The sequence below is a fragment of the Lepisma saccharinum genome, chromosome 10, assembly GCF_977018435.1.
Source record: "Lepisma saccharinum chromosome 10, izLepSacc3.1, whole genome shotgun sequence".
NCBI classification, from domain to species: Eukaryota; Metazoa; Arthropoda; class Insecta; order Zygentoma; family Lepismatidae; genus Lepisma; species Lepisma saccharinum.
This window is the reverse complement of record NC_139238.1, coordinates 88573748-88598852: the sequence shown is the minus strand read 5'-3', so window position 1 is coordinate 88598852 and position 25105 is coordinate 88573748. Positions and strand designations below refer to the sequence as shown.

Below are 25105 nucleotides of genomic sequence, written 5' to 3'. Positions count from 1 at the left end.
TTACTTCGCTTTTTGTGCCACTTGTAGTTAGTTTGCGAAGATGGGGATAAGTGACGATATGATGAATGGACACTCACAAACATCCATGCCCTGGCCGGGATTCGAACCCGAGACCCCTGGCGTCGCAGTGTGCAGTGTCTGAAATAAAACATTCAAATAAGAAAAGATGTTCAGTGGATATTTACTTGCATATTTTGAAACTTTTTAGTGCATATTTTAAGTATTTTAAATACATAACTAATCGGGCCCTAGTTATAAGCAAGGCATCCCTTCACTCGTATTCACACAAAGTAGCATTTGCTCGCCAGGAGTCGCTAGCTATGGACAATCATGGCACCGACACAAGATAATCTCGGCGCAGTCTCGTCTCTAAACTCAAGAGCAGATCGAGAACGAGGCTAAATCCTTCGAGATGAAACGGAGACTAATTCTAAAAGATTTTTTGTGAAATATAAAAGTAGTGTGATTTTTAATGGCGCTTAAAACAAAACGAATGAAAGCAAGTGAGAGGCTTGCCACAACCGGAAAATATTGAATTTTTAGATGAACCATATTTTGAATATTTTCCGCAAGAATATATCTGCATTACTCAACGAAAACTAGAGAATAACACGATTATTGTATTTTCTGTAAAAATATGCATTTTAAACGGAAAATATGTAATGCACCTCGAAATAAGTAACTAAATTCATGTATATCGTTCCGAACATCTAATTTCCAGATACTTATCATTTCTGCTTAGCTACATGGAGAGACAGAAAATATGCAATTACATAAATACACGGGCCGTAGTTATTGCGCCTGTCCCATAATCTATTCTGTCTCTCATTTCCCCCCACCTGCAGAAAGGCGACGCCAAATAAGCACAGGTAAGTAAAAAAATATAAGGATTTGTATAACTTGTTATGTCACGTAGCTTTTCAGCCACTTTTTAGCTTTTCAGCTAATCGTGAAGATGGGAATTTATGAAAATACACTCGCAAAGTGACAAAATTCAGTTATCGAATTAATTTTATTTTTGCTAGTTAGGGTCGCTTTCAAGCCAGGAGTCGAACCAGGCTCCCCTGGTGTCGTAGCGCGGTGTGCTAACCACTCCGCCACGGAGGTCGGCTGCAGTTATCGAAGTAGACGCTTGGGAATTCACAGACTGCAGGAGAGTCGCCAACGGGGGGAGACTAGGACCTTGTGAAATAGTTCTTTGCCCACCCTTGTTTCCACCCAAATGGCGTACACGAGAAATTTTCAGCTTCATTTTAGCAGATAAACAGTCACATACGGAGAGACAGAAGAATAAAACGTGATAGAGAGAAGCAGAGAGAAATTGACAAGGAGAAAGACAAGTAAACAAAAGAAATGAGAGAGAGAGAGAGAAAAGACAACCAAAGATGGAATTTAAAAGAAGAAAGAAAGAGACAAATGAACAGAGAAGAAGGACAAATTGAAAGAAAAAAAAAGGACAAGGATACGGAGAAGAAAAGATGAACGGAAGAGACTAAGAAAGGTAAAAGGGGAAAAACAGAAAAAGAGAACAAAGAAGATGAAAAAGAACAGAGAAAGAAAAAGTGAGAAAAACAAAGAATAAAGGAACAGGAAGAAGAAAGAAAGAGTGAGAGAGATAGTAAGGAGAAGACAAAGAAAGAGAAGAGAGATAAAAAAAGAGGAAGGAAAAGATAAAAGGAAAATGGAAAGAGGAAGAAAGTAAAAGGCGAAGAAACAGGAAATACAGTTGAAAGAAAATGAAAGAGAAGGATTAAAGAAATTAAAGGAACAGATAAATTGAAAAGTGGAAAGAAACAAGGAAACAAGAGAAACAGACGAAGAAACGACACAAATAGAGAAGTAAATAAGCAAGAAGAAAGTAGAAAGAGTTTAATTCACTTCACTGCAACATTTGACTAATCGCGAAAATGAGAATGAATGGTGAAAGAGATGAAGGGACGATAATGAATAACACACAACACAGTCCCACAGAGGATAATACTGGCAATGGGTCATGACGCCAGAGCCTCGTTAGTCTGCAAATTGCAGTCTAGGGTGTACTACGTGGAAGTGAGGTTGACAATTGGATGTCTTTGCAAAGGGTCACCCGTTAGACCCCGCAAGTAGAAAGAGATACAAGGAAGAGTCAAATGAAAGCCTTCATTTGTTTTTGTATCTTATCTAGCAGATTTCTGTTTGTAAGGTTGTACAACTTTGCTGCACTTTATCACAGACCTTTGCTGATCTACATATATTTTCAACTTTGAGTTAGTGCCTGTGAACCTTAAGAAGAATAAGTCTTTGTGGTCCTCGTGCAGTCACTTATGAGCCACTGCTAAGGCCTTTCCACCCACCTGCCTGCAAACTGAAGCCATTGTCGAATTTTCTCTTCCATTAGTAAACTTGCTGGTGCGGTAAGCATGTACAGAGATATTGAATTTTCATTTGCCAATAAATTTCTGTAAGTTTTAGGCAGGGACGGCGCCAGGGGTTGGCACGGGTGGGCAAGCGCCCACCCAAAAATTCCTGTGCACACCCGATTGCCCACCCAATCAAATTCAATAAGTGCATATACTTGGAGATATCTATATGAATGATTCGATAAATAAGTGTGTTCTGGTGTTCATAACATGTTTATTTTACTTGTGAATATTATCTATGCTAGAAATATTCACATATTATCAACCGATAAAAAGCCAATTTTGTCATTAGAAAGTGAAAGTAAATACTAGAGCTATTGAAACAAAAACTGTGATCAAATGAATACTTCCATTATTAAAAGCAGTTAGTAGGCTTAGGAGGTTCAAAATTATGCAGGGTATGATCAAGATTAGATCAGAATTTAGGTTGAACTTGAGGACTGCAGCTCCGAGCCTCCACATTACCTATATAAATTCCGGCTTGGGTATGGTTAAAATAATCTCCAAATAAACAAATAAAAACATCATCTTAGCGTTACTTCCTCCGGCAACACAATACATTAGTTTGATTTTTTAATTATTATTATTAGAATAATTTAATCAAGAAGACTTAGATGGGCAGGCCATGTGACACGAATGGCAGAGGAAATAAACAGTTTACACGATTCTTGTTGGGAAACCTGATGGTAAGAGACCAGTAGGAAGGCCAAGCCGAGGATGGAGGATAACGTTGAGAAGGACCTAAAATAAATCGGCAAGGATCGAAATGATTGGATTGGTCTTAACCCGAATAGGGACAGATGGAAGGCTTCTGTTGCTGAAGCCATAAACCTTCGGGTTTAATTATGCTAGAGAGTATAATATAGTTTTAATTAGCTCTGCATTAAAATTCCAGAAGTGTCCCTTTTTTATTTCATTACAATTTTTATATACTTGTTATCTTCAAATATCAATATGGTATGCGAAATATGAACTTTATATTCATTCTACTAATAAGAAGGAATCATAATAATCACTACAATACTGCAGTGAATAAATTTTAATAAACCAGTTATGTATGGAAAAAGCTACAGAATTATTCAATTTCTAATGACTGGCTTATCCTATTTAGAAATCCTCGTTCCATACATAAATTTTGCCACATGAATCAGCCGAAAATGTCAACAGAATCTGTAGATGCAGCTCAAGTATCCAGAAGACGATTTTATTAGTTTGTTTTTAAATCCACTTTTATGCTCAGATAGGCTAATTGGGACTAAACCTACAGTTTAACGTGGAACCAGTGTGCATTGTGCTTCCACCAGAGGAGGGGGGAGTTGAACACAGGACGTATTCATTGTAATGCGACAGCGTTATGCCTTTGGAGAAAAATGTACAGAAAGAACTCGCATCAAACGTGCCATTTTATCACCAGAGAAGATGCGTACATTTTAGGAGGGTGATTGCCTGAGACAAATATTTGAGACTTTGGGAAAACAACATCATTGTTCACGGAATTAGCTGCCTTGACTTGATCCACTAATGAAACGCTGTGCAATTGAAACTACCATCTCAGCTTTCTAAGAGGTATGAACTAATGCAACTCCATTTTTGGAAGAGTAAGTTGTGGTTGATTTTTTATATTTAACCTTTAAACAGCCGAGCCGGTTTTCGAAAGTAACCCCACTCTCGCGGCGGTCTTTGCGCGCGATTTTTAAATTTTTACACTTATTTCAGAAAAACGTTATATCTCTGAGACTATTTGAGCAATCTACTTCGAATAAATTTTGTTTGAAAACTAAAACATCGGAGCACGCGACCGTGTACAATTTAGAAAACCCAAGTGAAAGAAAACGGGGTTGGGAGGTGCCAAGTCACCAAATTTCAATGAAAAACAAATCTGGCGTTCGCCCCCTCTTTTCCCGTTATTTTGGAAAAAGGGCGCAAACTTTTGCATTGTTTTCAAAGAGTAGACCTTTTGAAACAAAGTGAAACTTGTTTCAAGTTCTAGTTCTCATACAAGCTGAAATATGACGCAATATGTACAATTTGCATTTTGGCTAAAAATAGCTAATTTGCATATTAGGGAAAGGGGGAGGGGGTGGTTTTCCTTCCACATGACATTTCAAAGTCTTATCTCAACATCTGTCAGCGTTTACAACCTCACATACATGTATGAAGGTCCTAAAAGCACGTGAATGTTGTAATCGGCACCATGGGTCATATATGACCCATTGGCTGTTTAAAGGTTAAAGTCATTTTTCTGCTAATTTTGATAATGATGACGGTAAGGTTCAATGGTGATTAGATTCAAGTTAGGAAGGGGCGAAAACAAACACGAGGTGACACTCAAAATACAAACCCTCATAAATTATTACTATGATAGTGGTTCCAAGCACCAGGGACTCGTTGCCCTGAAAGAATAAAGTTTCCAGGGTATGCTGCACAGGATAGAGGTTGACATTCTAGTGTGTTCGAAATGGTCACGCCATACAACCCAATGAAAAATAGATGAAGTATTATTGGTACGATGATCAACTTCGATGAATTTCTTGTGTCCTAAATCATTTTGTTACCTCAAAAAATATGTTCATGTAACCAACCATACGTGTGTTGCTTCTCCCGTATTAGTAACATGAGAGTTCAGAAAACAAATAGCAACTTAGCTAATAATCTCTTCAATTCTGAACAGATTTTTTGATCTTACTTGTTTGTGAGTGATAGATATTCTGTCAAAATAGCCTTTCATTAGCCTAGGAATACTTCATGGACAATGAACAAAGAATTTGATTTCCGTGTGTGTTTTAAATCATTCCTAATAAGACGTTCATTTTAATCCAAACATTCAGTGGCAGCGATTAGGAGGAGCGGGAAGTGTGTGCCCCCGCACTATGGTCTCTTAATGCTAAGCCTTTCCTACCAAGAAAAGTATATTGTCCTTGCCCCTCAAATGTTGGCACCCAATAGCCGCTACTACAAACATTCAGATAGATTTCTCAGTTGTACAAACCTTGGAAGCTAAGAAAAGTGACCCCCAAGGAGTAAGAAAACTCTTTCAGTCAAAAACTCATACTATGAAAATACTATGCTCAGGAACATGCATTTAAATTACGAGAAACTTTATGATTGTCTACCATCGCACTTTCTATCATTGACGCCGAATACATAAAATCAAGTATGTGCCTTGTATTTGCAACACAAGCTTAAACCTAATTCACATTTATTTCACTGTATTAACATGCATGAAAGAATGTGATTTAGAATGTATGGCTGTGCATGGTAAACACTTCCTTGAAATAATTGTGTCCATCAGAGACAAAGCGAAAGGAAATGGAACAAGATGCGACAATAGATTAGAAAAGAATAAAAAGGAAAACAAGAAAAGGAAAGGGAAAAGAAGTAAGAGGAAAATCGGGAGTGTAAGAGAGAGGGGGAAACATACGTCTTACGTACACATACATGGTCTTACATTTATACTGCCCACCCTAATCTATCAATAAGGAGCTTCTGCCCACCCGGTCGGAAATTTCTGGCGCCGCCCCTGGTTTTAGGCTGACAGAGGATAAGAAACCACTCCTTTTCACTGGTGCAAGTGTACAGGAGGCGCCATCTTTAAAATAACAATAATGGCGTTTGAAGCTCACTTGATTAGAGCTGCAGTCTTGAGGTCGTTTTATAAATAACAGTTGATACCTCATGTAAATTTAAGCTGTATACAGTCTGCCCTACAATCTTTACTTTAAGGTTTTCATTTGTGTGTTGTGATAGAGAGTAAAGGTGAATATTTGCAAACATTCCCACCGAAACAGAGAACGCCAATACCGGCGCAGCCACTGACAGGCTGGGTCACGGAGGCCCCTCCAAGGCCAAAGCGTCGCATGCAAAGAGGGTGGGGGGAAAGGGGGGTTTTATCTCCCTGTTTGCCTCGACCTCCCTGATACCCGACATTCTTCCAAGTAGGAATTGAGCGCACCGCCTTGTCAACTGGGGTAACGTGCCAATCCGACAGACTCGTAGGGAAAACATGAAACTGAGCTTTGTTACGGCTAGCTTTCGGTTATGCTGCAAGACTTGTGTGAGGAATTGTGGACTGTAGATAAAAGTGCTTCAAAATAACCATGAGGTGAGTACATTGTGGAGAATTTTGGAAAAGGGTATCTGAAATATCAATTTTCTGAATTTCAATTTTGGTTATTTAGAGTCGCTTTTCCGCCTCATTTGGCTAATCGCGACAACGAGGGTAAGTGACGATATGATGGAATTTATGAAGGGTCTCGCAAAGAACACTAACGTCCAGACCGGGATACGAACCCGGGACACCTGGTGTTATAGCGCGATATGCTAACCACTCCGCAGTGGAGGTTGGCTCAGTTTCATTAACCTATACGTTTTGACAGATTGTGCAGATATTTTGGCTCCAGAAATCTTTGTACGAGAGGTTATGCCGTTAAATAAAATTGAATAGTTTGAGCAATGGTTTAAGTTTCATCTTTAAGTCCACTTTTTGCACAGCTAGGCTCTTCGGGACTAGAACTGCAGTTTAAAGTGGATACCGGTATAGAAACCGAGATCCCTTGATTACAAGACGACAACGGCACCACTACGCTATCCAGTAGACCCCCAAAAATTGAATAGTAGAAATGATAATAATATGAAAATCCATTTCATGTCTCTTTTGAAAACAGGAGCGTCAGGTGAGGCAGAACCGGGTGGTGCCCGTTTACACCAGACCAGTATTTCGCTTGAGAAAAGGCCTTATATTAGTAATATTAACTTAATAATTCAATGACAAATAATTATTTCGGAAGTACATCACATAAAAATTGTGTAGTACTTAATGAAAATTGATTGATTGATTTCGTTTATTTTACTTACTTCCCTTTTGTGCCACTTTTGGCTAATTGCGAAGATGGAGATGAGTGATGATACGATGAAATTGATGACTGGATACTCACAAACACCCATGCCCAGCGCGATGTGCTAAACACTTTTTTTTTTAAAATGAAAAGCAATGCCCTACATGGAAGTATCCCTCGTCATTCACACATTTTCTCGACTTTTATTCATATCAATTTTTACTATATTCTCGGTTTTTAATTTTTTCTCATTACGGAAAAACACGAACACCCATGTCCTAGCTGGGATTCGAACACGGGATCCCTGACGTCGGAGCGCAATGTGCTAACCACGGAGCCCTGCTCCAACGAAAGAGACTGCAGTGGTGTGGAAGAAGAAAACAATTATTTTACATGTGATGTTTGTCAGTAAACCTTACATTGAATCACGCAAACTAAAAATTTTGATAATTTTGCGAAAAAGTTTCGTATATCATTGACATTTGCACCCGGTTTTATGCCACACGCGGGATAATTCCGGGTGATTTGACTTTTTTGTCAAAAAAAAATTAATATCAAATAAATTAAAACATCTATGACATTTCTATATATACAGCATTAAAGAATAATAAATACAGAGTAACTATACTGATTTTCATTATATTGTATAAACTACCTTGGCTTCGGCAAGCCAGCAAATCTTAGCTACCAGGTCCAACCCCACTTTCCCCTACTAACCAAAGTGAAAATCATGAAAAAAGTACACAATTCCGGTGACCTTCATTAGGGAATATAAGTCCCGGGCCATTTTTTATGCATGGATCTCGAGGGGAGTCAATAAGTTCAAAATATACTCAGAATACGTATAGGTAGGGACATTGAATTTTCGCGATGCGCGAAATCGCGAAATGTGAAAGAAAGATGCAATTTTGAACATTCTGCACGTAACTACACCCCCCGTGATGAAATATGCATGAGTTTTATTCGCGAAGTAATGCGAAATGTGTGCTTTTCCACGAAATGAACGCTTTTCGCGAAATAACCGCGAAATATCATCAAATTAAGTAGAAAACACGCAAAACCCGGCAATCGAGATTGTGCGCGCAAACTGTCGATTTGTTACGAAACGTTTGCCTAAAGTTTCCTACCACTTGCACATCATGGATTTCCCATGCACATAATCTCAGTTCGAAAACTTCGCTCCCTGTCAAGCTGCATTCCTTTCTTCCCCCGAATGTCTACTCAAATTCCAGTTTCATTGAACATGCTAGCTGTAGCAGCGATAAGGTTAGTCTGTTCCCGCACATCAAGGGAAACAATGGTGTCATTTGTGTTCAGTCATGAATGAATTTTGTTTATCATCATGTGATTTTCAACATGTGTTTGTGTATGTGCAGTAGTGATTATTTTATTTGTTGGACAGCAAGGATATCCTTTAAATACATACAATGAATAAATCACTTGAGATATGCAATTTAGAAATGAAGTGATTTTGTGTTGATGTTTTCTTTTTGATTCGACAGCTAAGTACTTGTGTATGTGTCCAGTATATAAAAATGAAGTAGTTTATCAATTTATAGCTCTTTTGTATGTTGTTTCCTCTCATAATGGAAAAGTGTGTGCCAATTTTTTTCCACCGCTGGTATATACCGCTGATCTAACATTTTATTTACCGCTCTCCTCAGTTTTTATTTACCATAAATTTGTCTCCCTACGTATAGGGTTAGCCTAAATGGTGTTCCAGATTTGAAACACACATTACTCACGTTTAATGGAATTCAGGTGCACAAGTTATGTACGGATGGAGATAAGGTTTTTAGTATAGTACATTTAGACCTAAATTTGGCTCGAAACGGAAATAATTATTAGAAAGCTAATTCCTTTTGAAATGCGTTCTTTAGGTCCCCCTCTACTTCCCCAGAAAAATCCCAAAAAATCCTACATGGGGAACACCCTTAAATTTTGAATAAACGGCCGCCATCTTTGATTTTTTTTAAAATGCGATAACTCAGTAATGGACAATCATAGGGAGGTGCTGTTTTGCGCTAAAATGCATGGTTTGTGTAGTATAATCGATTATAACATGTATTTTCTAAAGAAAGTCAGTTTACGGTAAAAATTTAATGAAATTAATAAGAATTTTGATAAAAGAAATTGAATGTTCAGAATAAACGGCATTACCATTATTATTAATAGTTTTTTCTTCTAGTCAGGTGTTAGTGATCGTATTCGGTTGTTGGAAAGCTGAATAGGAGATGGAGGAGAAGTGCATTATCTACGGTGAAGGCGGGATGATGGACATTGACAGTGTCAAAGTGACAAGAGGGTTACAGACTTTGAGGAATCTCGGTAGAGAAAAGATGGGATTGTGGAAAAAATTGAGGGCGTTAGTCATGTGCGAGTGCATGTACAGTGCAGAAAACGTTATACCAGACATGGAAATTACGTTCCTGTAGGAACAAATGCAAGAAAACCCCTCCTCAGAAGTGACCTACATCCCTTCGACTTTAAAACGTGCTGTCTTTATTGCGGGGAGACGGTTGATAAGGAAGCTTGCAACAAGCAGACACATCGCCACCCAAAAATATGCCAAGTGGAAACTTTACAAAAAATGTCAAGTATTCTAAGTATGTGCGCAAATAGGTGCCACAAGGGGGGGGGGATAGTTCTAAATCGCATTAATAGCGAATGTGACCTGATTGCGGCCGAATCGTAATATCATAAAAACTGTGATGCACGATTTTCAAACGTTGGTTCAAGTATGCCAGGCGAGCCATCTGAAAATGTGGTCGGAAGACCTGTTAACGAGTCCAAGTTAGAGGATTTCAAAAATTTTCTCAAATCACTGGTATCTCGAGTCTGCCACAGTCTTGATAAAGAAATGTTCTGGTCGGAGGATTCACCTGTCACTCCTGCGAAAGCTTCCACTGCTTCCATCACCTGGAGACTTCCTGGCATGGTGCAAATCCAATGTGCTACAACGCTATCAAACATATTTCGGCCTTGTGTCAAACCACCGCTAACCTTCATAGATTGCATTAAGACCTGCTCTATGGTCATGTCCGTCCAAACGCCGCACCAAAACTTATCCGATTGCCGAACTGTAAAATAACCCTGACTGACAAAACGTTCAAACTCTTGATCCGACAAAGTAGTCTTAAGTTTAGACATATTCTGGAGGTAGAGGTGGGCTGTTTTAGCGTAATGAATATGGCCAGCTGCATGGAGGTGAACTAACATGCGTTGAACGGAGAAGAGATGAAGGTTCCAGTCGCCTGTTCTTTCCGCTCTCACGAAGTCATGCATTATAAAAACTTGCTTGAAATACTGCAGCCATAATTCAGCAGTACGACTTCTTTCTTCAAGTGTCTTCATCACACTGGATACAGCACTCAGTAAAGGTTTCACTTTGAATAGGAAAGAAAGATTCTGCGGAGGAGGACAATTTTAACACCTCACTGTGAATTCCCCTGAGAGTTTGGACGTCAGAGCTGATCAAAAGTCCGCCTTCCTCTCAACACTCCAAAATCAAATGAGCGATAGCTGCCTGAGACAGCGAATGAGCTCATAATGCTCTTGCATAAGCATGTCTATTAGCCATCTGGACAACAGCGTTCTTGGCAAATACCTCACCCCACATTTCTTCCATACCACTTTCACCCATGGTTTTGCCCACCGCACCCATGTAACTCATAAGCAGACGAGATCCACCTAATCTCAAGATTACCTTGGACGGATCATCAGTTTCGTCTGCCTGATAGATTATATCCACGACTTTAATGAAAAGTGGCTGATCAAATGTCACAATACACCTTTGTTGCTGCTTCCTGCATTCTTCTATTCTTCTACCGCGAAAGGAAGACAGGTGTTAATTGGGTTTGGTTAGAAGGTTGAAGATTGACGAAGGGCAAGGGTATCACTGCTGACTTTTCGCAGGATCTTTTTCCTGCGGCAATCTCCATGAAACCACTCCATCCCGTATGAGCCATTACCAGGCGATTCAATCCATGGTTCTTGGGCCGGTCGTGAGTGACGATTGAGATGAAGCCAAACTTTCCAACAACAGTTGACGTTGGTATAATCTTCGGTCGTGGAACACGAGAACTCGTCTGAACAGCTGAAGAAGGCGTCACACACTGCACTCCTCCCATCACATGAAAGGTTCCATGTCCATCCACAGTTCGAGTGTTATGATCAGCATTATCGAAGACAAACTGCACAAATGCATGTTTCTGAACTTCACTTGAAGTGTTCGTTGTCACGGAAGTTTCATACTTACAGATTTCACTGTAGGAAACAGAGCAGCCTAAATTATGCAGAAGGTTAATTAGATGTTTTGATCGGAAACGCATATGAAGAAACACTCCAATTTCAACCTGCACAGCTGACACAAATGAACGTGGACGCACCGAAGAAATGATAGAGTGCGCAACACTCAACACCTTCTGATTGCAAGGTGGACCTTTTACTGGTTTCATTAGACCAGAAAGCAGATGAGTGAGCATCTCACCTACTTGATTTTCTCCATGTTTCGATATTTATTCGTAGGTTGGATATGTCGAGCAATCATAAACTTTAGATCTTATCTCTTCTTGGAGAATGGTAATAGTCGCGTCTATAATCCTCTTCTTTTCTTCCACAGCGTCTTTCTTTCTATCGCTGTACCACTTGTCCGTTAAAATCCTCGATGCAACGGGCCTAAAAGAAACAACAGTCCTGAAACATTTCTTGCTGGATGACAGAAGAACAGTATTGCCGTAGCTTGCTGATAAAAGCTCCCGCAGACGCCTTTCACTGTTAACTTGTCACTGTCGGTACTGAACTGTAAGAGCATCTCTATAAGGTCAGACAGCAGGTACTGGCAGTCATCGTTGTCATCCAGAAAGTTGCATGATGTGCACGATTAACAATGAATTGCCGGAAAACCCAACCTCTCGACGGTGGGGATCTTTTGCACAGAGTACATTGGCCCCGTCCAGCAACGTATGGTCATGTGTGCAATGCCTACTTAGATTACGTGAACCGAAATTACGGAACAAATGTCATCGTAGTATTTGACGGATATGAAAAAGTACGAAAGATGCAGTGCATATGCGACGAGCTGTAGGGAAATCAGCTGCGAGGGTTGATGTAACTCCATCCAACCCCGTGACAATTGCAAAAGAGAATTTCTTGTCAAACGTTGAGAATAAAATAAGTTTTTTTGGAACTCCTTAGCACAGAATTCCAGAAAGCAAAGTTCCCAGTTTTCCAGGCCCCTAGTGACGGGGATCTTTTGGTTGTTGAAACGACGAGAAAAGACGGAAATTTGTCAGACATATCAAACACTACCTGTTTATGTATACGTGTTCATTTTTCATTTTGAAATGTTTCCAAACAAATTCTACAATTCTTTTCTGAAAAAATGATGTTTTTGTATGTTTTCAAACCTGTTTTATGCAATAATATGTTAATAAATTTATATAAACTCTATATTTTACACTTTTGCTTGCAGTAATAAGTTCCTTCTGCCAAAACTGAAACGATTGGCACCAACACCATCTCCCTATGTTTGTCCATTACTGAGTTATCGCATTTTTTGAAAAATCCAAGATGGCGGCCGTTTATTCAAAATTTAAGGGTGTTCCCCACGCAGGATTTTTTGGGATTTTTCTGGGGAAGTACAGGGGGACCTAAAGAATGTATTTCAGAAGGAATCAGCTTTCTAATAATTATTTCCGTCTCCAATCTTATTTTACCCATACTATTTGTTAATCTACCTTACAGAGATGCGATAGTATTCGTTGTTAGCCGCGAAGGACAACGTTAGAGAAAATATCAAGAGTTGCAAACACAAGAAAACGAGTGATAACACAGTTATGCATTTTGGGGAAAAAGTCGGATAATTTCAAATGAATAGTTGAATCTGGAAGTATTTTGAATGCTGATCACGGAAATGACATCCATTTTTTCCCATCACATCAGCATTCTTCACAATTTCACAATGAAAATTCTCACATTCGCCATTCCATCACACCTATTACAGAACGGAACAAAATAAATTTAATCAAGGGAAATTTCGGTTCTTTACAAACCAATAGGTGATTCTGGAAGTATTTTGAATACCGATAACGAATATGACATAAATTTCTTCCCATCACGTCAGGATTTTCCCCTAGAACAGGATTTTTCTCCACGTCATTAAGTTCAAACAACCCATTACATTATAACATTGAGTTTTGGAGATTTTGTGAAGGAAATTTTTATGAGGGATTTCGAAAACGGAAGTCATCAAAGTTTACAATTTTTATGTAAATGTCTTGTGAAGATAGAAGGTGGATTAAATGTTTATTATTTTATGTGCATTTATAGTTCAATATTGGAGGATTTGTATTGTAGAAAACCAATATTTTAGCACTATCTAAACAGAGCCATCTATTGGGGAAATGATGGAACTACACATTTTTTTGTGAAATGAAGGCAGTTAATATATTGCTATTTTCTGAAAAAACCTAGACGTGATGGGTAAAAATGGATTTCAATTTTGGAATCAGCATGTTGAAATTATTCAGAGACAACAGTCATCCGCGAGTCATCCAAACCAATGCAGGCTGGTGTAATAGAATAGAATGGTCTTTATTTAAGCAGGCGGGTTTTTGCTTCATGGGCTGTTCTTATAACCAACCCTTGTCACAGATACAATAAATTCATAAAACAAAGAATGAAAAAAATATAAATATCATGATAATACAAAGATTTTACAATGATAGAATGATAGATTAATACATTGAATTGGTAAGTATGTATACTATGAAGTAAAGATATGTAATAAGTCATTAGTAGTGTATTTTAGGGGGAGGGGATGATAGGTATGCTTTATACGATGTGCAAGTGCAGTTATTAAGATTGATGTTGTTGTTGGGACAATAGTAAGTTCTTTAGTTTTTTCTTAATATTATGATGGCTAATATTAGTTTGTTCCATTCCCTGATCCCTGTAACAATGAAGGACTTGTTATAGTTGGCGGTTTTATGTTGGGGATTTTTAGATTGTGTTTCTTGCTGATATCATATTCGACTGATGTTCTACGAGAACAGGTCTTATCGGATAAGTATTTTCGGGAGCCGTTCTTAAGAATTTTCTGCATCAAGGAGAGTGTTAAGTATTTTCTTCTGTTGTTGATGTTTAGCCAATAGAGTTTCTTCAAGTACGGGGATAGGTGATAAGCAAAACAACGGAAGACATACAAAGGAAATATTGAGACACTAATATGTTAATCACAAAAATAGAAACAATTAGAAAAAAATGGAAAACACGATCTACTTTCTAAAGTTGGGGATAGGAATGTTTCTCCAACGATTTCAACCCTATGACGTCACGACTTTGCAACTGCATCGGTCTGCCAAAACCTTATAAATAGCGGGTGGCAAGCAGGTCAACGGACCTTGCTTTAAACTGTAGGTCCAGCCCCAGTTAGCCTATCTGAACATAAAAGTGAACTTAAAACTTCGAAATGAACAACGACGTTTTTCTTTCAAGGCCAGAAGCACAGAAAAGCGAACACGTAGATCGCAACCTGTTATCCTGAACTAGTTATCGCTGATAACACTAACATTGACATTTTTCCTGCTTACGCACTGGACAACAGAAGGTTCTCGATCCCACTGTTCCCGATAAATGAGTCCATTACGGTAATTACGTGATTTGCTTGGGTTCAGTGGCGGCGATTGCCCCCCTTGCATCCGCCTAGGGTCTAAATTCCTTTCTGGGAGGGGCACAAATTATGCTGTAAGGATCGTAACACTGGAAATTCAATGTGCAATTTTTTCTACACATTAATACCAAACATGTATGTGTATGTATGTATGGTATGTGTGTTTGTTGTGTGTCAGGGTTGTTAAAGGTTCTGGAATTTTTAAATAAATTCAATTCCGGTCCAGGAGAGAACATCAGCAATAGTAAATGGGTTCTGGACCGTAAAGAACCTCTTTATCTGTAAAGTATTTCAATTCGATCCAGTAACCTTTTTTCCGGATGAATTTAAATGCGGTACAGAAACCTTTTTTCCGGATCAGTTTAAATAGGATCCAAGTTCCGTATTGAAATCAAACAATACGAAACTTGGACCGAATTTAAATTATGCGAGAAGAAAGGTTCCGGTCCTGTTGCGAAACCAGTTCCTGGATCTTTAACAACCCTGGTGTGTGTGTGTGTGTGTGTGTGTGTGTGTGTGTGTGTGTGTGTGTGTGTGTGTGTGTGTGTGTGTGTGTGCGCGCGCGCGCACCTGTATTCACGTCAAGACAATTACAATTAGGGCCAATCTGAGGTCAGATATGGATCTTCAAAGTTGACTTCGTCCTTACAGAGAGCAGAATATAGGTGTTGCCTGTTTCCAATCGATTTCGACAGCAAATTTCAATAGCTATTTTGTGTGGCCAAATTGGCATTAAAATTTCGCAACGGAGCACGAAAAATGATTTTCTATTTTTGGCAGGTGGAGTGAGCCCCCATCGAAAACCATGGAGCCCCAACCTCCTGACAAAGAAGTGAAGGCTGTGGCTTCAGGGAGGGTGAATGCGATATCTTACATGTTCCTCTGGTAAGTATTTCAAAAGTCCCAGTGGATCATTGTTTCAATTAATGTCTTATGACGTTTATTTTGTCCGGTCTCCACATTTTGTGTACCTACAATCATCAATTCTGTAAGCATGGAAAAATCAATTTTCAACAAATATGGATCTTAAACACGAATATAAGGTATCGATACATGTTACGGGGATGGGAAAAACAGCGTAGCGTGTAGGACCAACATGGCGGCTATCTTGTAGTACGCCATCTTGGATTCAATTTTTTTAAATGAAAACGTGGACATGACATGAAAATGGGCTACAATTTCAAAAGAAACACGTTGGTATACTTTATTTTCGTGTAACTTTAATCATATTTTGGTCGACTAATTGATTGAGGTTATATTAAGTCTCTTTCCTGCCACTTTTGGCTAAAAATATAGATTTCCATGATTTGTTTTGCAAGTTTCATTTGCACATTATGTACAAATATATTTACATTAATCAGGGTAAACACATTGTTAAATGAACTTCCGAATTGAAAATGCTATCACACATTAATCTATGTAAACTTACTTTTCAAAATTACAGCTACAGTTACTTCACCAACTTGCACTTAATAATGTTAAGAAAGTAGCACAGTTACAGTTAGCGTAACTACAGCGCCATGAATAACGTAGTGTGGAAAACGACCCAAGAAACTAGTTCCCCAGACGGATGACAAACATAGATGGCAGTGCGATCGAACCAGGTGCTAATTTTGTTATGAAAGTAATGCGGCTTAGTTAGTTTTTGGAATATATTGTGTAGATTTGTTTGTCTAGAAAGGCGGTAAGTAAATTGATGGAAACAGTTATATTTGTGGAGTGATTTGCAGTCACGAAATGACATTAATTTGGAAAGAAAAGTAAAATAAAATTAATAAATAAATAGCATGCGTAACACAAGAAGAAACATCGCAAAGTGATTCCGGACGTCAGGTGTTGGATTGTGTACTAGAGTTTTATTTTTCTATGTTATTAGAATATAAATAGTATCCTGAGAGATATTTCATACCGAGGCGACAAACTACAAGTGTCGCTTGGAAGCGAGCAGTCCGTAATCAATGCAGCCTTTCGAACCGTAGGGACACAAGCTCTGACTGCACAGTTTCCTCAAGGAGATTTTACACCAAAGCGACACGCGACAAACGATACGAGGATTTCACACCAAAGCGACATGGGTCCTTCGGTCCAAGGCAACTTTCATACCGAAGCTACACATGTCGCTTGGAAACGAGCCAATCAAGAGCAACATTTCACATCGTAGCGGCATGACGGGAAGCACAGGCCAGCGTTCGGTTGGTGAAATCCTCAAGCGATAAGTGTCGCGTGCCCCTTGTCGCTTTGGTGCGCAATCTCCCTAAGGCAAGACACTCATTGCATCGCGCATGCGCGAACAACAAACCACGGCAACATGTTGCAAGCTATTGAGGAAATGGCCCAGTTTGAGCGACGCACAAGCGACAAAGCGACACCTGTGGCTTATCGTGTCGCCTAGATCTGTTGTTGTAATGTGCGGTTTGTCGTGTCGCCTATCTGTTGTTCGCACAATTAGCAGCGAACGCTTGCCAATAGACTGAAGGCACCATGTCGCTTGTCACTTAGTTGGGAACTCCCCCTGTAGCGCGTCGCTTCGGTCTGAGCACCCTTCCTTTAAGGAGCTTTCCGACCGAAGTAACAAGTAGCACGCGAATACGCCATATGAACGTGTCGTTTGCTGTTTGGACCCTCATGTGCAATGAATGCTATTTTACAGTCTGGAAGTGTGTGTCACTAGTGTGACAGTGTGAACATCCCGTGTCGCTTGTCCCATTGGTTTGAAAGTTTCCTTACACTCATGTCGATGGCACTAAGAAAGTTTTGTGGGGTTCCCCTTATCGTTTCATGGAATCATCATTATCATCATCGCCGCGATTAGTTTAAAGCGGAAGAAAAGAAACAGTAAATATCAAAAATACAAATGCTTCAGTGTGTATATCTTTAAAAGAAATGATGATGATGATAATAATAATGAACCTAATTCATACACAAAAATTTAGTTGCCAAGAGCATTCCACGCGTATTTTTTCTCCCGTATTATTAACGAAAGTATGACGATAACAGGACGTGGTCAACTGTCTAGAATGTTCGTTAATATCTTCGCGACCACTGTACCAAATATCATAGCAATTATCACATTCATAGAAATGCTTCATGTAAAAGAATCAGACGTTGCAGCGAAAACTCTATTTACTTCTATTATAAGCAGACGAATACCAAGTACCGGGTCCAACACCAGCGCCTCTAGCGGATCATTTTCGAGTGGAACCAGGCAGAGAGCGCAGAACCGTGCCGTTTTCCACACTACGTTATTCAAGACGCTGTAGCGTAACTATAGATATAATTGGTTCCGGCACTAAAGAGTTCCCACTGCTAATGCTAGCTTGTTTCGTTATTTTCCAGGTGGACGCTGGGTATTTTCAGAAGAGGCTACAGGTACGAGATGACAGAGGCTGACATTGACGAAAAGGATGAGAACGAATCGACCTTGCACATTGGCAACCGGCTTGACAGGCGAGCACAACATTCTTAAAGTTCAAAACTATTTATCAAAAAACAATGAACAGCGAAATCAATACTACTGGCATAAATCGACAGAGGGATTTTCAAAGTTTAAAATGGCATCTTACACGAACATAGTTAAATAAAGGTTTACTCCAAAATGAGGATCAAGTTTTAAGGTAACAAAAACTGCAATTAAATTTTCACCAAGCGCCAGTATTACTGAAAATGAGCAATTCCACATAATACTTCCTACATGCAGTCAAATCTAAATGGAATTTTAATCATATTGAGGGAGTTATCTTACGATTTGCCACACACAGGAGATGTTCTATGTAAAACTTTTAGCGAAAAATGCAGGCTTGATCAGTACGCAGACCCGGGTTTCTGTCATACAGTGTTATTCCTCTACCAACTTAAGTTTTATTTAAAGGAAAACCCCTAAGCAGTGGTTTCCTCCACCAGTCTCTTTCTCTGCTTTCATATACCGGGTGTCCCAGAAGTCTTTCCCTGATTACAAACTTTATTCATATCCGCTATATGCAATGTAGAGATATGAAAGTGGTGCCAAAATGTTGGAAAACTAACCAAGTTTATTTGTTGCAGGTTTCAGTAATGTGGCCGTAGTGTAGCAGTGTCAGTGCCAAGGAACCCGGAATTAATGCTCTTGACATCGGGTGGCATCTTTCCATACAATGTTTCTTGGACTTGACAGGATTTGGGAATGAAGATAAATTCCAATTTTAAATACCTACTTATTGATGGCAGATATTTCTAGACGAAAGAATTCTGTACATTTGAAAGTTCCTCTGCACTGTTATTAGTGACCGGATCTCGTGATACCAGAGGACATGCTGAGCTTTTTCCTGATTTGTGAACATTTCCGGTTTTCTGGGTACTGACACTGCTACACTACAGCCACGTTACTCAAACCTGCAACAAATAAACTTGGTTAGTTTTCCAACATTTTGGCACCACTTTCACATCTCTACCTTGCGTATAGCGGATATGAATAAAGTTTGTAATCAGGTAAAGACTTTTGGGACACCCGGTATATAGCTTTTTACTCACTTTTCAGTGTTCTCATTAAGGACAAACATAAACACTCATGTCATACCCGGGATCCGAATGTAAGACCCCTGGCGTTGTAGCGCGCTGTCCAAGGAGGTCGACCCGAGTGAGCTAGCCCTGGCTTCGTCTGATTTTACGTTCTTGCTGTTTTACCTGTTTGGAGTGTAGCTACCGTGAATGCATCAGAATGGTGAACAAAAAATGACGTCAAATCCAGTGAAATCCGGAAATCTTCATACTAATACAAATGAAGACTAAGGCGCCTGGACCCAATATGGCTCACCTAAGGTTTGCGATTGTTTCTAATGATGCCCAAAGTCAGAAAGATAAAATTAATCGCAAGATTCAAAAGAGGGAACATTTCTCTACGTTTACTGAAAATTGGAGCCGATTCCAAATAATAACATGGGTGCAGGGAAGATTTTGTTAAAAAGTAACATTTAGGCCATATTGGGGGCCTAGTAATATATTTTCTTCTTTCTTTCTTTTTGCCTATGGATTACACATCACAGTCTGGGCAAATGAAAGGCCCTTCATCATCCTTAGTGAGTCCCACACACTCTACGTGAACATAAGAGAAACAAATGTCACATTTGTGTATGTTATTCAAGATATATTCCTATGTAGGCCACATTGAGTCTACCTTAAATAGTGTTATTTTTTCATTCGTTATAAACAGTACTTTAGATTAAAGTCTAAACTAAGTGCATTGTTGTAAAGCATAAATTATGAGCCATCATAATATGTATTAGAGATATACACTTAGAATATGTAATAAGCAATGACTTCCATATGCAATATTAGATCACGAGGTCCAGCTATTATGCTTCTTCGTCCTCAAGTTACTGTAGTATAGGTATAGCCAACAGGTTCAAACTCGTCATTCGGACAGTCTCAATTACATACTAAAGTCATCTGTTGAATTAACCATTTAACTACTTGGAAACAGCAAATAGGTCATATTGGGTTCAGGTACCTTATATTCTGAATGCGCGCGGGTATTCGCGTTTATTAGGAAAAAGTCACAGATAGTGAGTGATTAATGACAGAAGATAGTTCATGAATATTATATGATTTCACTTAGTGCAAATCTCATTTTGCATGTGCACTACGAATTTAAGTGGTATTGTTTGTAAAACTATCGAATATTGCAAATGGAGGCTTTCCCTCATGTTGCAGCAGAACACTGATCCACCAGCATACTTTATTTCACTTTACATACAAGTGAAGGAGGAGTACCATTAAAAATGTCGACTGTTTTTGCCTGCATACAGTTTATTCGCCATCAGTGCAACAAATTGGGCGTGACATTCCGTACAATTGCCTACAGAACGGATATCATGTATCAGAACAAGCTTCAAAGCAGACGACGCCATTTTGATTCAGCAGCCGCACAGCTCTGGAGACCGGTATAAAATGATGACGTCACGGTTTAACCTGGTGAAAGGTTTGGTGGACACCGGTGAAATACGGAACGCCAGTGGTGCACCAACCCATCCACCGGTGGAATTTCGAAAGCAACAAATTCCGTTACAGTTAAAATAACGACAGCAAAAAATCCGGCGAAGCCAGGGCTGACTCCGTAGCTCAGTGGTAGAGAAATGGTACGGTATGCCAGAGATCTGGGTTCAAGTCTTGGTCGAGCCTGCAATTTTCGCAAAAATTTATACAGAGGGAGTCAGTCTTTCGTATAGACTCTCAGACTTATGACACGTTCTTCCTTTCAGGATGTGGAGAATCGAAGTGGAGGATAGCAAGATGTCGGGTCGAAGTCCTAGGCTCCTGAAGGCAGTGTGGGTCGCCTTCAGCTGCCGAATCGTCTTCACGCAGATTCTTCCAGTCTTCATAGAAGGACTTCAGTAAGTGGCAATGCGGGGGCGGTGCAACAGCACACATTTTTCACTATTATTCACTCACTTTCCACAGTATTCTTTGCTATGTCGATGGATATTGCTGCGGTTCTTGAATTTTACATTGCTCAAAACAAAATGAACATACTTCTGGGCAAGTTTGGTACACCTATCTCTGATCTTGACTGTTCAAGAAGATCAGTAGCCGATTCTGACTGACTGATTTGGTTTATGCTACTTGGCATTTCATCCACTTTTGGCTAATCGCGAAGATGGGGAAGGGACACACTCAGAGAACACCCATTCCAAGGGCGAGATTCGAACCCAAGACCTTTAGCTTCGTAGTGCGATGTGCTAATTACTCGGCAACGGAGACCGGCACAGTGAATAGGATGAATGACGATTGAAGAAAAATTGAAGAGATAATACCCATAACTCTGCCGGGACATTTGAACTTTTATTAATGCGCATGTTCCTATGCAGCACAAATATCCAAGAGATATCCATACGATATCGACAAATATCCAGCTCAGATCCATGGATACTATGGATATCCATATTGACGTCCATAGGATTCACCTTCCTAGATATACTATTCTGGATATCTATAGGACGTCCATGGGATATCATGCCATGGATATCCAGAGAATATCCCGACCTGGATATTCAGAAGATCTCTCGTTTTGCATAGTCATAGGATATGCGTGTGCATATATAACATTTTTCGGATGTGTAAATGTGTGTGTGCGTACGTCCGTGCGTATGTATGAAAGAGAGGATACTTTTTATGGACGTGTGCACGAATCTTTTTTATGCGTAAATCTAGTCCAGGAATGATCTTTTCGTTTGCAAAATATGTTGAAATATGAGGAAAATGTCCAGATTAGGTCCAATTTTAACCCAGGATATACTATATCCTAATTCACAATCACATAAAATAACCCAGATAACGTCTCGTTCACGTGAGCCAAGTCGCACTGATGTCCAGAAAATATCCAAAGGTGATCCATAGAATGTCCTAAAACATGTCCAAATATGATCCATAGAAGGGTGTATCGAAAAAAACTTTTTTTCGAAATGTTAAGGTGGCTAGTGGGAAAAAGTGGCCATTTGTGACCAAAAACACGTCTGATTTTTTTCAGATTTTTTGGAGGTCGTTTAGATGGCGCGCATCGACCTTGAAATTTTGATAGTGTTTTGGTTATGCAACACGCACAACAATTTCACAGATATGTCATTATTTGGCTATTTCATGTGTTTTTTTCTGCATTATGGTCGTTTATTGTTTTGTTTATGGCAAATATGTTACATTCGTGCCTTAGGGGTGGTTTCCTATGCTGTTTACGTATGCTTTTGGTAAAAAATTGTCAATTTGAGGCTAAAAACTCCATATTTTTCTATTGATGGTTTCCAATTGGTTTCGACTGTGTTTTATTCGAAGGTTTTCCGATATAAAAGACTAAATAAAATATTTTGGCTTTCTAATTGCTAACAGTTCCTCAATTACTGTCCAGCGCTTCGCTTATTTTCATAGCTTATTATGCTTTGAAAATAACCCAGAGCTCACCACGAGGAAATCGGGACAAGTGGATCAAATTCCAGAGGTGTCGGGCTCCGTCAGTTATCGATGGTTCCTTCTTGATCCCAAACCACACCGGTGCGTACACCTTCATTATGTAGTATGTGGAATTTGATCTACTTGTCCCGATTTCTCCCACACCACTTGAGACATCTGATTAATAGGGTCATTCAACAAAACGCATTCTTGGCCCATCCTGAAAATCTCCTGCTGGCTTTAATAACTGACAAAATCCCAGAAATAAGAAGTTTTGGTTGGCAAAGAATTAAGAAAGCAAGAGGATTGAAAGAAAGGCAAAAGAATTCGCACTTTTGTTTTACCAACCATCAATTTTAACGCAGACCAATACTATGACATGGTTGATTGGGCTTCATGCTCCCTCCACGAGCCTACGTTGCCCAATAATATTACAAATGAAGAAGTAGATGACTACAATAAAAACAAAAATATAGGGGAAATTCAAGACTTCCCCTGCCACACACAAGGAGTGGAGCGACTTGTGAAAATTATCACAGAGGCTGCTTCTTCCGTTTTCGGCGCCAGCGCACGTGATGGCTACCTCAAAGCGAAATTCGAATCTAGAGAACATATGCCGACATTTCGAACAAAAAGTGACTATAAAGTTCAAGGAGAAAACTAGAAGAAAATCTTGGCCTGCCCCTTAGTAAAATTATGTTGCCAACATCATTTGGGTGGGTGGAGCTCGCAGTCCAGCCACCTCCTCGTGGTGAGCTCTGGGTTATTTTCAAAGCATAATAAGCTATGAAAATAAGCGAAGCGCTGGACAGTAATTGAGAAACTGTTAGCAATTAGAAAGCCAAAATATTTTATTTAGGCTTTTATATCGGAAAACCTTCGAATAAAACACAGTCGAAACCAATTGGAAACCATCAATAGAAAAATATGGAGTTTTTAGCCTCAAATTGACAATTTTTTACCAAAAGCATACGTAAACAGCATAGGAAACCACCCCTAAGGCACGAATGTAACATATTTGCCATAAACAAAACAATAAACGACCATAATGCAGAAAAAAACACATGAAATAGCCAAATAATGACATTTCTGTGAAATTGTTGTGCGTGTTGCATAACCAACCAAATCACTATCAAAACTTCAAGGTCGATGCGCGCCACCTAAACGACCTCCAAAAAATCTGAAAAAAATCTGACGTATTTTTGGTCACAAATGGCCACTTTTCCGCACTAGCCACCTTAACATTTCGAAAAAAAGTTTTTTTCGATACACCCTAATCCATAGCATACCCAGATTGTCCAAAAATCATCCACAAAATGTACAAAACATATCCAAGAAAGTTCCAGAGAATGTCCGAAACACATCCTTCGTGGACATCCTATGGATGTCCCTTGAACGAACATATGGATATCCAATGGATATGTTCTGGACATTCCTGGATATCCTATGGTTACCAGAGCATTTACACGAATATACGGAAGATATCCACAAGATGTATTTTGGATATTTGTGTGCTGTATGGTTTTATTACAGTGGTTATCAACCTTTTTCAGTCCGGGACCTACCTTGAAGGATATTAGACTTCATGTGACGCATAAGCATGGGGGCCGGCAGAATTACTTGTAGGGGTGTGCACCCAGTTTATAATCTTATTTTTCCAACATCAATTACTTTAAGAAGCCCTCTTTTTACGCTTGATTAAATAAATTACACATACTCCATTCTAGGAAAGTAAATATTTAACATTAATTAAACAAACATGCTGAAATTAAAAAAAACAAAACAAATAATTTTGCTCACCGAACTAACGTGACTAATGTTCACAACGGTAGAGCATGAATAACATAAATATAGAGTTTAGACTACGTAGAACATGGGATTGTTTTAAATTGTTCTTAAAACAATATAATCTTAGTAATTTAAATGTAATAGGTTTTTAAGACAAATTAAATAAATTTTCGAGTCCGAATTCGCGACCCACCAAACACCCTCTCGTGACCCATAGGTTGAGAAACGATGGTTACTGTGTGATCAACATTTGTTCCATTTCAGGATTGCCAGGGTTATATTTTTAGCATTGTTGCTACGATACTTTGAACCCGATGGCCTAATGAAGACCTCGGATGCTTTATGCTTTGCCGGTGGAATATGTCTATGCTCCTTCCTCTACCCAATCATGCATCATCAGTGGATCATCTGCGCCACGACGCTCGGGACGCAGCTGAGGGCAGCACTGTCGTCCATCGTCTTCCGGAAGGTAGGTCGAGTTGGGCGAAAACTTATTTTGA

At 39.3% G+C, this 25105-nt stretch overlaps 1 protein-coding gene across 1 annotated transcript in view; it reads left to right on the top strand.

The window, feature by feature from the left end:
* Window positions 1–6346: 6346 nt before the first annotated feature.
* The window catches only part of LOC145994179 (ATP-binding cassette sub-family C member 4-like), a 150887-nt gene continuing 132128 nt past the window's right edge, over window positions 6347–25105 (top strand). The window contains exons 1-5 of the mRNA XM_083130276.1: window positions 6347–6501; window positions 15687–15791; window positions 18243–18353; window positions 21140–21271; window positions 24870–25074. Coding sequence (XP_082986402.1) covers window positions 6497–6501; window positions 15687–15791; window positions 18243–18353; window positions 21140–21271; window positions 24870–25074 — 558 coding nt within the window. The 5' untranslated portion in view covers window positions 6347–6496. The remainder of the gene's footprint in view (window positions 6502–15686; window positions 15792–18242; window positions 18354–21139; window positions 21272–24869; window positions 25075–25105) is intronic.